Genomic DNA, 15,261 nt, shown 5'->3' on the forward strand with positions numbered 1-15,261 from the left:
GTGCAGGCAAAGCACAAAGAGGAGAAGCTTGGAATATTAGATATATTTACATTTAAAAAATTAGGATTCTCTTTATTGCATTTATTTACATGTATCGCTTATTCCCCTTCACCCCGCCCCCACCAAATGTGCCGTTCCTGGGCGTTCAAGGGAGTTGCGAGTCAGGGGTGCAGGGCAGGGTCCAATCCAGCTGTGTGACCTTGGGACATTCCCTGCATCTCTCTGAGCCTCCAGGTTCTTCGTTGTCATTTAGGGAAATCACAGCGATTCCAGCCTCTCTTGGCTGGTGAGAAGATTCCATTGGCCCGTGAAAAGGGAGTGTTCTGTCGGCCTGGCAGCCCGGACACTGATAGACTAGAGGGCGGGAGGGAGCTGCCCGCTGACCCAGACGAGCGCGGGCGCGGGGCTTTTCTTGGTTACCCAAGGCCGCCCGGGTGGAAGCTGCGGCTGGGGGGCGCGCATCCGTCGAGGGGGAAAGGGGCGTGGGCAGGCGGTAATTGCAGCCAGGAGTCCCGGGGTTTGAGTGCGCCGCTGCGGCTCTGCCCGAGGTGGGGCGCGGCTCTGCCCGAGGTGGGGCGCGGCGCGGCTAGCGCGGGAGCGCTGGGTGCGGCGGAGTCGGGTTTCGGTGACTCAGGACGCGGGCCGTGCTGGGATCCTGCTCGCCGCTGCCGCTGCCGCTGCCCCTGCCCAGCGCCGTCTTTGTTCCAGGCAGGAAGGACGAGCGGCCCGCGCGCAAGGTCCGTTGCAGTCTGCAGAGCTCGGCTGCCCGGTGCCCTCGGGGGCCCGCCGAACGGCGGGATGGCGCCCAGGTATGACTCGCTACCCCGCGCCCCAGCCCCCGCCCCCTACCGCCCGCCTCACCTTTCTCCCTCGACCACTTCTTGCAGGAGGGACGCACAGTGCTGGCGCCTGCTTTTGCTGCTTTCCACCTCCGCGCTTCTGCCCGGTGTCACTCGGACCCGCTCTGCGACAGGTAAGCAGCCCGGCCCGAGCGCTGCACCGGCAACCTCCGCGCCCCAGAATAGTTGGTCTTGGCGGCGGGAGCGGCTGCGGTGCGCGCCTCATTCCTGGACATAAAAGGGAGTCCTCGCCGCTCGGGGCGCACTGGTGGTTCGGCTGCGGCTTCCCCAGGCGGTGCAGGGGATTCGAGGGTTGAAAAAGAGTCTCTGGGCGGCCGAAGCGGGCGGAGCAGTATCCTGGAACCCGAGGCGTCTGAGCTAGGCGCAGCCCTTTCAATCTTGGGCATAGAGGGACTTTGGAAGCCCAGTAACAGTGCCAGCGGTCTCCACTGGAATAGTTCGCTCCAGCTCACCCAGCGCCCGCGCTCAGGTGGTGCGTGCTGGTTGGCTTATTGCAAGGGCAGATGTGATGACCCGTCTGTACACAGGTGCGGAAGCAGACCGCCACCACCTGGCGCTTTGCCGCGCAAGAAATAACGGGACCGAATTGCTCTGATACCTAACTTAGCCCTGAGTTACCTGGAGAACCCCATCCATCGTGGGCAGTGACTCTATGGATGATGGGAAGAGCTATAGACTGGGAACCAGGGGATCTGGTACTTTCTGTTCCTGGGTCTTTGTTTCCCCACCAAGACCCAGAGGCGGTTGTATGAAAAGAATATAAGTTAAAATAGTTTTGACCTAAGGTGTGTGGCTGGATTAGGTGCCATTGGACAATGAATTTTACTATTCTGTGCCTCACTTTTCATATCTGAAAAAGGGAAATACTTAGACCACCTTTCCTCCTAGGGATGCTGTGAAGATTAAAAGAGATATTAGAAATAATATGCTTTCCACACCATGACACAAAATAAGTGATGGAAACTGCAAGTTGATCCTTGCAGTAGCTGTGTTGGAAAGCATTGCAGGCATTTTTACAGCAGAGGATACTCAGGGTGAGACAGGCTTTAGAAACTGTTCTGTGCAAAAGGCAGGGCTTGGGCCCAGGTCTCTAGGCTTTCTTTCCCTGCTCAGCCCTTTCTCCATGCAGTTTTGCAGGAGAACTACCGCGCCTCAAATAGTAGCCTCTGACTGCGTTTGGAATTAGGAGATTAGTACACACTCTCAACAGGAGTAAGTGAGCAGTGTGCAGGGATACTGTGGTGGGGGAGACAACCTCTATCCCTTGAAAGAAACTGACAACCGCCTCGCTGGCTGTGTTTAACTCTCTGTGTGCTAGAGGAAAGCTGGGACAGCCCAGACTGTGTCTCCTTGGGAGCAAGACTCAAAGGCCATGACAACTTTTCCTGCCAGAGCATCCGACTGGCATTTCTTACAGATCAAAGGGCAGCTGGAGCACAGTTTTGGCTTCTCAGCACTGTGGCCCATGTCAGAACGTTGCAATTTTGCATGTGACATAGGGTACTGCCAACTCAGTGGCAGAGGGCATTTTCAGATTCTGTGGTCTTTTGTGAACTTTGCTGTAACCCCATCCCCCAAATGGAGAAGGTTCTGGAGTTTCTTTCTCCTCCTGCATTTGTAGGCTGGCTCCCTCAATGCCAGGTCAGGGCTGTTTTTCTAACACAGAAGAAGTCCTGTAAATATCCATAATGTAAAAAGGGCCTGCCAGGAAACCCTCGGGAGATGAAAAGGGCCTGGAGAGGGCCATTTGCAATTGAAGGGTAATTGATGAATATTCACTGTCCCTCTGGGATTCTGGAGAGACTCTTCCTAGATGTGGAATATCCTCTGCAAGTCAAATCTTGCATGAAGTTTATTGAGGCTAATGCTTGTAAACCACTTCATAGGTGTGTATGATACGTTCATACTTCATTCACCCAGTCCTCACAATCACTCCAGGAGCTGGGTACTGGGACTGTGCTCAGATGAGGAAACAAGGCCCAAAGTCCCAAGGCTTCTCAGCTCCCAAGGGTTTCCTGGCCCACCCTGTTTAAAAAGACCCTTGTCAATGGGCCCCTTGTCCCCCACATCGACCTTTCGTGTCTGATTTCTTTCACTCAGCATGTTTTTGAGGTTCATTGATGTTGTAGCATGTATTAGTACTTCATAATTTTATGACCAAATAATGTTTCATTGTATGGACATAGTGCGATTTGTTTATCCATTCTTCCATTGATAGAGCCATTTGTGTTGTTTAAGCTTTTTGGCTGTTACGGTTAGTGGTTTTGCGACATTTGGGTACAAGGACTTGAGTACTTGCTTTCAGTTATTTTGGTTGTATACCCAACAGTGAAATTGCTGGGTTATATCATAATTCCACACTTAAATTTTAGGAAACTCTTAAACTATTGTCCATAGTAGCTGAACCATTTCACGTTCCCACCGGCAGTGTACAAGGGTTCCAATTTTTTCGTATCCTTTCCAACACTTGTTATTTTCTGCTTTTTAGGTTACAGCCATCTTACTGGTAGCTTTCTGTGGTTTTGATTTGCATTTCCCTAATGACTAATCATGTTGAGCATCTCTTCATGTGTTTCTTGGCCATTTGTGGGTCTTTTCTGGGAGAAACTCTGAATACTAATCAGGGCAGGTTTAGGATTTCCTGCTAATCCTCTGATTCTTGCTGGTGGCCAGCTGATATGCTTTCCTGAGTGAGAGACAAGGGGATGGGAGTCACAGCTAGGATTTTACATCACTGGCCTCCTGGCTTACCTATGCTCTAGCCTGTAATGAGTTCCTGTTGTCCACGTACCATTAGAAGTTGTGATGAATATGAATGATTGTAGTATTTTAATTACTGGCTGAATTTTTGGTTTTCTCTAAAGTTGGGAATGCCTATGGTGGCATAAGGTCCTGCTTATATGTTTTATAACAGATTGAAAACTGTTTTACAGCAGATTGAGGCTGAAAACCCTCGGCACACTGAACCACTCATAGCTCCCCATGTATATTTGGGATTTTGTAATTTCCTTGACTGTTCACAAGATGTGAATGAATCTCCCTGTCTAGAGTGCACTTCCTCACCCTGTTTCTCTTTAGGGTCTAATTCTTCCTCCCAGCTTAAACAGCATCTCTTATACGGAGCCTTCCCTAGGTCTCCCCAGCTGATCTTTCTCATCACTAAGCCACCACAGCCCTTCATCTATCTTTCCAGCACCAGCCACTGTCTCACCCTGTGCTGACAAAGTATTTATTTCACACTTTTTTTCTATGAGAGAACCTTGAGGGTGTGGATCATGCCTTATTCATCCAGAATTTGCCACTTGGACCTTGGCCATTTCATCGTTATGATAAACAGTGCTGTTGGGAACATCTTCAGACAAATGACCTTTGTTTTCTTCTGGGATTATTTCCTTTAACTAGATTTCCGCAAACAGATTTGCCCATCAAATAACAGACTAGTTGGATAGTTCTTAATATATATTTAGATGGGTCTTTCTGAGATACAAATTGAATCGTGTTGCTCCTTAGTTTAATTGCTCCTGCTGGGTTCCCCGTGCACCTAGGATGGAGTAATGCTTCTTGCCTCCAAGTCCCCCTGTGTCCCACCTCTGTGTCTTTGCATGGGCCAGTCCCTTTTTGGAATGCCTTTCCCCTTGTTCATCTAGCACCCTCTCATTCATCCTTTAGGATTCCTCTCTGGGAAGCCCTCCTATTTTACCAGGCATGTTGACTGTCTCTCCTCTGGGCGAACACTATATATCACCACCTCTCAGTCACAGGGCTTCCCAGGCTGGACCATGACCATTGATTACTCATCTGTTCGCCACCCGCACCCACCCCCCCTCCACTACACAGGGAGTTCTGTGAGCCAGGGACTGGGCCTTGCCCAGATTCTGAATCCCAGAACCTAGCACTGGGCCTGGCACAGAGTAGGTGCTCAATGACTCAAGAAGGGAAGGAATGGGCAGGTCCAGCCTGTGGTCTAGGGAGAATGCACCCATTTACCATGTCCTCTGCCAGGTCTAAGTCCTCCCCATTTTTCCACAGCTCTGCCAACTGTGGAGTGGCCATGGCTGAGTAATCAGGGCACGTTATAGGGCTTTTAGTTTTATTTAATGACTTTAATAACTAGTTATGCTGGAATTTACCCTAATGTTACTTTGCTCTTTATCTTTTTTCCATTACATCTATTTGTGTAAACAATTTATTTTCTAGCTTATCCCGCTCATACCTGAAAAGCCTCTATTTTGTCAAAATCTGTGCATTTATCTTTCTCTGCTAGCTTAATATATGAACTTATTTTCAAGTTTTCCTTGAATGTCCACAGCTTGATCCATTTAAAATGGACCATTGATTAAATAGATTACATAGAGTATATGCTGAGGTTAGTTCTTTTTCAAACTGGTACCCAGGATTCCCTGAAATACTAATTAAAATGTAAACTATTTTTCTATCATAGCATTGCTTCTGGTTATCTTATAAAATTTTCCTTTTCATGATAGAATTTTTTTGTGTAATCTTTATACTATTCTTATGCATATGTGTTATTTTTTTAAAAATTCCACATGGTCCTGATAACTATTGTTTTGTAATATGTCTTAAAATCTGGTAAGGGAAGTTACCCCTTCCTTCTTCACTAAGTCATAAATCCTTAGCATAGACTGATTTATCACATAATTTTCTCATGATATGATTGGATACTGGGAGTGTTGTAGTGGTGGTGGGTGGGTGAGGATTATAAAAAGTGAGGTAATCTTACAATAAGATTCAATTTAAGACCTTAATATGCGGTAAGGAGAACAGATAAGCAACTAAGACTTCAAAGTCAGAAGAGCAGGTTGTGGGGCCTGAGTTATTGCTGTTGATACAGAGCACAGTTTGCTGAGATGGGTCAGAGGTGTTGGGAGGGGCCCAGTTTGCTCACTGACCTCCTTCTTCCTCTCCTTTTCAGGAGAAAAAAAAGTATAGGGTTAGAGCAGAACCTAGAGAAGGCCCAGACCTCTTTCTGGGCAAGATCTAACGAGGCAACACATGAGGCTTAGGTCACCTAGTGAGTAAACCCACTCCTTACCTCCAATCAGAATCAACTCAACTCAGCCCAACCTAATCCCCGTGCAATCCATCCCAACCCAACTGTATCCAGTCCATTTCATCTCACACTTGTTACATGCCTTGTTACATGGATCACTTAAAGAACTGGACAGGGCAGAAAATTGTTCTGAGGGCCTTCATGTCTCTCTTGAGTGAGCAGGACCCTTGGTTTCAGGTGTTGGGGGAGCCCTTTTTCAGTTTGGAGAGCTTGGCTAGAATCTGGCCTGCAGAAAGCAGCGCTGCCTAGGTCTTTCTGGGAGTCACCCCTCCTGTCACTGAGCGCCTCAGATAGGACCCAGCTTAAAAGCCCGCTTCACCACTGGGAGGTCTTGGCAACTAATCTCCTCCCAAAGTAAATGTCTGCTGAGGTCCTCAAAACTGTCAGCTCTGTTCTGTGTTCTAGCTACTACTATAGATTTCTGTCTTCTCCTGTATTTCCTGGCTGCCTGCCCTCTCTAAGGCCCACTGGGGTGGGTGGCGAGATGACTAAAGAGCCACATGGGACCCTGTGTCCGTCGTGGAGGGACTCATAATCTAGTAGTAGAGACCGGGGTGCAGCAGCTGGCTTGAATGCTCTGGAGCTTGTCCCGAGTGTCCTAGTGTGGATGCAAGCAAGCCTCTGCACCACTGAAGTGGGGGTGTCCATTTACACCAGAAGATGGGGAGGCGGAGGGAGGTAAGCAGGCTTTGAAAGAAGAGATTTGTATTTTTCAATAACATTAAAATATTTTGATAATAAAAATAATAGTCACTGTACAAATCTAGGTTGGAAAAAAAGGAGTTTTGAAAGGTCACATGTTATCTCATGACTCAGAGATAAACTCTGCTAACATTTGTGGACTGTTTTTCAAGTTTATTTTCCATGCCTAAATATGCACATATATATGTTATAACATGAATAGATCATTCTGTACATTGTATTTTGTTGCTTGACATTTTTTCCCTTAACTATTATCTAGATACTTCCTCTGGAACATTGAATATTCTTCCCTAAATCCTTTGTAATTGACAGAGTATTTCATTATGTGGATTTCCCATAATTAACCTAGGCCTCTTTTAATCCTTTAGGCTGTCTCCAGTTGTTCTTTCCATAAACACTGTTGTGATAACCCTATTCTTTTTTTAAATTTTATTTATTTTTTATATTAATTTTTATGAATTTATTTTGGCTGCACTGGGTCATCATTGCTGCGCGGGCTTCTCTCTAGTTGTGGAGAGCGGGGGCTACTCTCTAGATGCGGTGCTCGGACTTCTCATTGCAGTGGCTTCTCTTGTTGCAGAACACAGGCTCTAGACGCACAGGTTTCAGTAGCTGGGGTTCCTGGACTCTAGAGCACAAACTCAATAGCTGTGGCAGACGGAATTAGTTGTTCCACAGCATGTGGGATTTTCCTGGACCAGAGATTGAACCTGTGTCTCCTGTATTGGCAGGCAGATTCTTTACCACTGAGCCACCAGGGAAGCCCAGTGATGACCCTATTCTTGTATCTCTGTATTTGATCTTTTCCATAATTATTTCTTAGCACAAACTCCTAAAACTGTTGGGTCTGGTGCTTGCCCAATTTTTTCAAGGTCTTTCATTGTGTTCTCTTTTTTTTGGAAGGTGTAGTAATTTATATTCCCTGCAACCGTGTAAGAGAATACCCGCCTAGCTTGCTCCACTGTTGTCCACTGCTGCTGTTTTTCTCACTGAAAGGAGAAAATGACAACAGGGCAAAGGACAGTGCCCAGCATTACTGCTTCAAATTGTCCTTAGCTGAATGGTGCTGGGGATTTCCTCCTCCTCCCTACCATTTGTTCATCAGTTTGGCATGGGCCTTGTGGCAGGGCTAGAGGAGAAGAGGGTTATTCAGGAAATTAGAATGCAGGAGCTCAGGTCACAAGGACTTTGGTGGTTCTCAACCCTGGCTGTACCTTAGACCCTGATGCCCAGTCCTCCCCACGTCCAGGGTTCTTCATTTGTCTGGGGTCTGGTTTTCTGCAGGTTTTAAAAGGTCTTGGTGTGATTCTAAAGTGAGGCCAGAGTTGAGAACAAGCAGTGCAGTCCAGTGACTTCGTTTCAAAGGTGACAGTCCTGAGTCCTAGAAAGGGAAGGTCTTACCTGTGATTGTAACGCAAATGAGAGGCAGAGCTGCCACTGGACCCCAGAGGAGCTCTGGGAGCCCACACCCTGGGTTCAGATCTCAGCACTCTACTCCCTGTTGAGTGCCCTCTCTTATCCTTATTTTCCTTGTCTGTCAATTGGGACAATAATTCCTACTATGAGGAATAATGAGGGAAGCATGGGGCCTGTAACTGGTACAGTTCAGTACCTCTTTCCTTCCTGCTTCCACATCTCTGTGAGTCCCTGGAGGGCATGAACCCTACGTTATTTATCCATGTTTCCTCAGCGTCTGACATGGCACTGAATGGACACAATGAGCATTTGAACACATTTATGAAAGAATCATTCAAAGCCTGGGACTGTGGAGATCTGAGTGAAAACGCAGCATTAGGAACCCTGGACCATAGCGGAGTCTGTGTGAACCTCCAGCTCTGCTGGAAGACCACCCACAGCCATCCACTGTATGAGGGTGCTACTGCTGCTGATGGTGGTGGTGGTGGAGGGGCCAAAGCAGGGTGGGAGCAGGGGCTGTGTACAACAGATACGTCAGGGATGGAGCACATTCCATGAAAGAAAATTGAAGGGACGCTTTTCCAGTCTTAAAAAGTTATAACCATTGCATTCTGTAGAACAGAGTCCAAAAAAAGGTGACAAATTCAACCTAAATCCATGAAGTTTCAACAGCGCCACACACTGTTGGGTCAGCCAGCTGCTTCTCCCCTTCCAGCTGTACAGTCTTAGTGCTAGCTTGTCCTGTCTTTGTTTCAGGCAAGCAAGCAAGTGTGTCTCCTGGCCTCCGTTCTCTCCACCTCCCCCTCTGTATTGCAGCCTTAGGAGTCTTCTGGCTTCTTTCCACTTAGGTGTGACCCACCAACCAGCAGTATCGGTATCACCTGGTGACTTTTTGAGCTGCAGACTCTCCGGTCCCGCTCACAGACCCAATGTATTAGAATCCGCATTTTAACAGGATCTTAACCTTTGAGCAGCAGTGTAAAACCAGCTCTTACTATGTCACCCCCTGCTGTAGAACCTTTTGTCATCTTCCCAAGCTGACCAGCTGTGATAGGGAAAGTACTGGCCCTCCAAATATGTCCACGTCTTAATATTACCCCAGAAACTGTGAATATGTTAGGGTCCCAGACAAAGGGGAATTAGAGTGCATATGGAGTTAATATTGATAAATATCTAACCTTCAAAAAAGGAGAGGACCCTGGGTTACTCAGGTGGGCCCAGTGTCATCACAAATGTCCTTGGAAGTGGAAGAGGGAGGTGATGTGAGAAGGACTTGACCTTCAGCAAATCAGTTGTATTTGCTGATGTTGAAGGTGGAGGAAGGGTCCATGAGCCAAGGAATACATGTAGCCTCTAGAACCTGGAAAAATCAAAAGAGAAAAAAAAACAGATTTTTTTCTTTAAAGCTTCCAGAAGGGAGCACGATCTGCTTAATTTTGATCTAAGATCTGTGTTGGACTTCTGACCTACAAAACAGGAAGGTATTGGTCAATTCCATAACACAGTATGGAAAAATCCAAACAAACTTTTTGGCCAACCCACTAATACATTTATGTTGATTTAAGTCACATAATTCGCAGTAACTTATTACAGCAACCATAGAAAATGATTTTAACTCTCCTTATCATGGCATTTGACACCCTCTGAAGTCCTCCCAGTATGCTGTTTTAGCCGCATCTCCTGGAGTGTCCCTCCTCATAGCCTTATCTCAAACTGCACAGTCCCCAGGGTGGCTGGAACGTTGGGAGGCATCCTGAGAGTCTGGACTAACGTTATTCTCCCCTGTACCTCCAGCACCTAGCCCCATCCCTGGCTCTGGCAGGTACTTGGTCAATGCTCGTTAAATGAATAACCCAATGGAAGCCTGCTGTATTCTTTCAGATCACCACCAGCCACATAGGGTCCCTAGTAGGCTGGAGACAGATATGGCAACAGAGGGGCTCCGCTTCGATGTTCCCCTGCTCTTTTATTTTGGGCAAATGGTCGGCTCTCTATGAGCCTCAGTTTCCATATCCTGGAAATAAAGGAATTGGACTAGATGAACCCTAAATGCACTGTTAACTGGAACTTTCTAGGATATCTGAGTTCACTTTGCCCAAACTTTGTGGCAGCTATGGGAGGTGATTCAACTCAGCAGCTCTCAGTCTGGTTCCCACCCTTCCCTGACATCCTTTTCCATGGGTCAGGGTACAGAACTGTGCCCAATGGCTGTGTGTATTTGGTACAAAACGGCGACCACAGATTTTCTCCTTTCCTCTCGAGTTAAAATGTCAAATTACTCACTCTCTCACAGGACGAAAAAGGGAGGGTAAAAGAAACCATTTCTCACTGCAGAGTTTTTCCATGTGACACATTTTCTAATTTTATTTCAGGTTTAACTGTCTAGAGTAGGTGGTGCCATTTCAGCGTCTCCCCCTCCCCTTTTAGAATATGAGCTTCCAGTTGAAGAAGTGGAATGGTTTTGCTTGTTTAACATTTGCAAGTGTGGGCTGCTATCAAGCTGCAGCTGAATGTCTTCATTTTCTCTGCTGCAGGAAGTGCTCTTAGGTGCACAGCACTAAGCTAATAGTAGGATTCCTGGGGTCTGGACCCTCTGTGGGGAGCTTGGCCAAGTCACTTCCACTCTTGGACTCAGACACTTAATCTGCAAAGAGAGGGAAAGGCTGGGTCACTATAGAGACTGCATGGCCCATGGGAAGGACTGTTTGGTGGGCCCTGTTTCTAAGAGTAGTTTTGTTTGAAACTTTGTTGGAATCATGTGCCCCTAAGTTTTTATTTGCCATTAGCTTTGTCATCTCTGCACTGTCGCTGGAAGTGCATGGAATGACTGAGTTTTCAGCGCCTGGGAAGACTGTTGTGACTTTGTTTCAGAGAAATTGATTCTGCCCCTGCAAGGTCGGTTTCATCCAATCTCATCCTTTCATTCCTTCACCCCACTGGGTCCAGGCCTGTGTCATGCTCAGTAAGGGACTGTCACAGCAGCTCCCTGTCCTGGCCTAAGACCCCCCATCTTTCTGACCTCTAGTGCATCTTCTCACTGCAACCTGAGTGGCAGATGCCATCATGTCGCATCCCATGAGAACCCTTCCCTGCTTTCCATTGCAGCACCTGAAATTCTACCCCAAAGCTCTTAGTAGAGTGCCTGGAACACCATGAACCCTCAGTGAAGGGTAATGGCCATGGTGATGAGGTTCAAACTCAATGCTAACTGATGAGTTAAACTAACTGACGGTCCCTAAACCTTCCTGTGGCCTCTTTCAGCATAGCTTGTACCTGGTTTCTTCCATCAGAATCACTTGTAAGTCCATCTCTCCAAGGATAGGGAGAGCCAGGGCAATGCCATTCGTCTTTGGAGTTCAGAGTCATTGACCTTGCAGTGGAGGGAGATAAACAGCCATAATCCAATGTGGGAAAAATGAGATATAGTTAAGCATGGACTTTGGAAGTATGGTTGCATGAGTTGGATAGATTTAATGCCAAAATTTCTTGATGGTCATCCTGCTTGTCACTGCCTGGTAGGTTTTTCAGTCACTCATTTGTTCCCTCACTTTTTTTTTTTAATTTTATTTTTAAACTTTACAATATTGTATTAGTTTTGCCAAATACCGAAATGAATCCGCCACAGGTATACATGTGTTCCCCATCCTGAACCCTCCTCCCTCCTCCCTCCCCACACCCTCCCTCTGGGTCGTCCCAGTGCACCAGCCCCAAGCATCCAGTTTCGTGCATCGAACCTGGACTGGCGACTCGTTTCATACATGGTATTATGCATGTTTCAATGCCATTCTCCCAAATCTCCCCACCCTCTCCCTCTCCCACAGAGTCCATAAGACTGTTCTATACATCAGTGTCTCTTTTGCTGTCTCGTACACAGGGTTATTGTTACCATCTTTCTTTTATTTAATAAATATTTATTAGCTGCTTACTGTGTGCAAGGCAGTGTGGTACATCCTGGGTATAAAATGATGAACAACGTAGGCATGTTCCCCACATTGTGGAGCCTAGACTCTAATGCGGGACATAGATACTAAACAAAGGGTTGTGCTGCTGCTGCTGCTGCTGCTGCTGCTGCTAAGTCGCTTCAGTCGTGTCTGACTCTGTGCGACCCCACAGACGGCAGCCCACAAGGCTCTGCCGTCCCTGGGATTCTCCGGGCAAGAACACTGGAGTGGGTTGCCACTGCCTTCTCCATTGTGTGAAAGTGAAAAGTGAAAGTGAAGTCGCTCAGTCATGTCCGACTCTTCGAGACCCCATGGACTGCAGCCTACCAGGCTCCTCCATCCATGGGATTTTCTAGGCAAGAGTACTGGAGTGGCTTGCCATTGCCATCTCTGAAAGGGTTGTACAAAAAGCCCTAAATACCTATGAAGAGTAAAAAGAGGTATGGAGAAGTAGGGAGCTGTGAGAGGCTTCCCAGGTGGCTCTAGTGGTAAAGAACTCACCTGCCAATGCAGGTTAGACATAAGAGATGCAGGTTCGATCCCTGGGTCAGAAAGATCCTCCGGAGAAGGGCACAGGAACTTTCCAACCCACTCCAGTATTCTTGCCTGGAGAATCCCTTGTTCAGTGGAGCCTGGCAGTCTGCAGTCCATGGGGTTGCAAAGAGTCAGACACGACTGAAGCAACCTAGCACACACATACAATGGGAACTATGAGAGCACACTCGTGGCCACTCTGATCTGTACTGTGGTGTCAGGAAACGCTCCCCAAGTTATGACAATTTAGCCAGGAAAGGGGTGGGGATGATGGACTAAAAGAGAAGGAGAGTGTTCTAGGTAGAGGCGACTGAATGAGAAGAAGATGGAAGCAGCCTCCTGGTGTGTGGCCTGAGCAGTTAATTCTCCAAGCCTAGGCAGGGAGGGAGGCTGGGATGGGACAGGACAGGACGGGACGGGATGGGGCTGGAGTGTGTGTATGTTGGGGGGTGGTCTCCAGTCTCCAGCATGAAAGCAGAGCCTCCGTGCAGTAGCTGCTTTTCTGACCCTGGCTCTGGGCGAGCCTCTGGGCTTCTGCCATGCCTTGGGTCCTGCCCAGTGCTTATAGCCCTGGGTGAGGGCCTCTGAGTGCTCCTTCCTGCCTGGCTCTTGCCTCTACTTACCCAAAAGCTAATGGCTTCAGCGAACGGCACAGGGTCTCCACCTTTGTGTTGCCCAAGAGACATGTTTGTGAGAGACTTTCAGTAAAATGATAGGGAAGCAGGGGTGAATGAGAGCCCAGAGCAGAGTCTCTGGTCCCACCTCGGCCACACAGAGCCTCCTAGGCCGACCCAACTGCCCAGCTGAGAGGTCGGGAAGGTCATGGGGAAAGGATTCTAAGAATTGCCCTCTGCAGTTAGTCTACAGTTAGTCTTGGCTCTGAAAAGCTTCTTCCTGTCTGAAATGAAGGGTTGGACCCGCCCTGAGGCTCATCCAGATATTATCTCTTCTGATTTCTCTCTCTGGATGTCTGTGTTCAGAATGTGTATCCACAAGCACAACGCAGAATTCTCTTGCCAGGGAATGGAGGTCGCGGGAATAACTCAGGTGGGAAGTTTTTAGATGTTTTCACTTGGGGACCAAGTCCTTTAGAGATGGTGGCAGAAGAGCGATGCATTGCCCACTTCTGTCCTGGCCGTTCCTGTACAGACCTGCGTCTCAAACAGGGTGTGCTCATGGTCCTTGGCTGTGTGACAGTGACGTGCAAAGCCACATTGTTTATTTCCGCATCCATTTTACCCAGCGGTTGGTAACTTGGGGAGTCCAGTGACAACTGGGAAGTAATTTAGAACATTTTTATACTAAACAGTCCACAGTTATTATGGAGTGGACTGCAAAACTTAAGTGCTTTTAACAATAGAGCAGGAGACTTTAATTAAATTTCCAAGCTCTGAACGGGGGTGGGGCAGGGGGTGGGAAGGGTGGCTCTTTGGGTAGACCCAGGCCCCAAGGTATAGGGTCCCCTCTCTGCTGGTAGGATGCTTTAGTGGAGATAATGTTACATATAGATCTGAGATCCCCAACTGGTGGGAGGCTTGAAATTATTGTAGTGGCTGCCAGAATCCATTCTTGTACAGACATTTCCTCCATCGATAGTTTCCTCGTGCACTTGTGTGCACGAGGAAAAGGCTATGGATGTGTTTTTAGCTTTTGATAAGATGGAAGTCGCTATTCTCCATAGCTGTTGTACTGGAACTTTCAGCTCCACAAGGGAAGAAAATTGTCTGTCTTAGAACAGAGCTACCATACAGTGCTGCTAAGTCACTTCAGTTGTGTCCGACTCTGTGTGACCCCGTAGATGGCAGCCCACAAGGCTCCCTTGTCCCTGGGATTCTCCAGGCAAAAACACTGGAGTGGGTTGCCATTTCCTTCTCCAATGCATGAAAGTGAAAAGTGAAAGTGAAGTCGTTCAGTCGTGTCCGACTCATAGCGACCCCATGGACTGCAGCCCACCAGGCTCCTCCGTCCATGGGAGTTTCCAGGCAAGAGTACTGGAGTGGGGTGCCATTGCCTTCTCCACCATACAGTAGGTGCTCAATAAATGCTAGTTGAATGAACAGTATGTGTGTTGGTGGCTATAAAAGGCTTCCCTCTCTCAGTCAGGAATTACCTTTCCAGGAATAAGTGTGTGGGGTGCATGAGCATGGGAACGTTGGGTGGAATGTGAAAAATGCTGTTCATGCATATGCATGCAGGAGACTGGCCAGTCCCACTCAAGTTCAAGGTTTCTAAGAATCCTTTTGAAGGCAGCCTCCTACCCAGTGTGGTCCGTGCCCATAGCGGCTCCTTGTGGGGGAAGGCACAGATCACCATTCATGTGCCTAGGGTAGCTGGGGATCCTAGGCTTCCTTCTTAGGGTCCATGTGTCCCTCAAACACCTCGCTCCCACCAAAACCCACTGGGGACCTTGAGGACCCAGAAAATGTTGGGCTTTCAGGGTCCTCTATCTGGCTCTCCTAAATTACAGAGAGGCGGGTGGAGGCTCAGAGAGAACAAGGGACATGATGAGAGTCACACAGTTCAGATATAAGGAGCTGGATCCAGAACTGGGTCTTCTGATGTCCAGGTGGCTGGCATCTCGCCACCCTCAAAGTCCCAGGTTTTGCTGCTGTTTCATCATAGACACGTTGTCCCATCGTCCTCAGGGATGGGGGAGGAAAGGTGGGGACAGGACTTCGCACATGCTGTGGGTCTCTTCTGTGCCTGGCAGCCTGTGGTTACAAGTAAGCCTTGGAAA

General features: G+C 47.9%; 1 protein-coding gene across 5 annotated transcripts in view; it reads left to right on the forward strand.

Moving 5' to 3' along the window:
* Nucleotides 1-336: 336 nt before the first annotated feature.
* Nucleotides 337-15,261, forward strand: part of COL15A1 (collagen type XV alpha 1 chain) — a 103,377-nt gene continuing 88,452 nt past the window's right edge. For 3 of the 5 annotated variants that reach the window (XM_005210199.5, XM_059888927.1, XM_059888928.1), the window contains exons 1-2: nt 337-809; nt 888-973. In XM_005210199.5, the coding sequence (XP_005210256.1) occupies nt 799-809; nt 888-973 (97 nt within the window). In that variant the 5' untranslated portion in view covers nt 337-798. The remainder of the gene's footprint in view (nt 810-887; nt 974-15,261) is intronic. The other 2 variants (XM_024995423.2, NM_001191285.3) reach the window with 2 other exon arrangements.

Source organism: Bos taurus, chromosome 8 (genome assembly GCF_002263795.3).
Source record: "Bos taurus isolate L1 Dominette 01449 registration number 42190680 breed Hereford chromosome 8, ARS-UCD2.0, whole genome shotgun sequence".
Classification (NCBI taxonomy): domain Eukaryota; kingdom Metazoa; phylum Chordata; class Mammalia; order Artiodactyla; family Bovidae; genus Bos; species Bos taurus.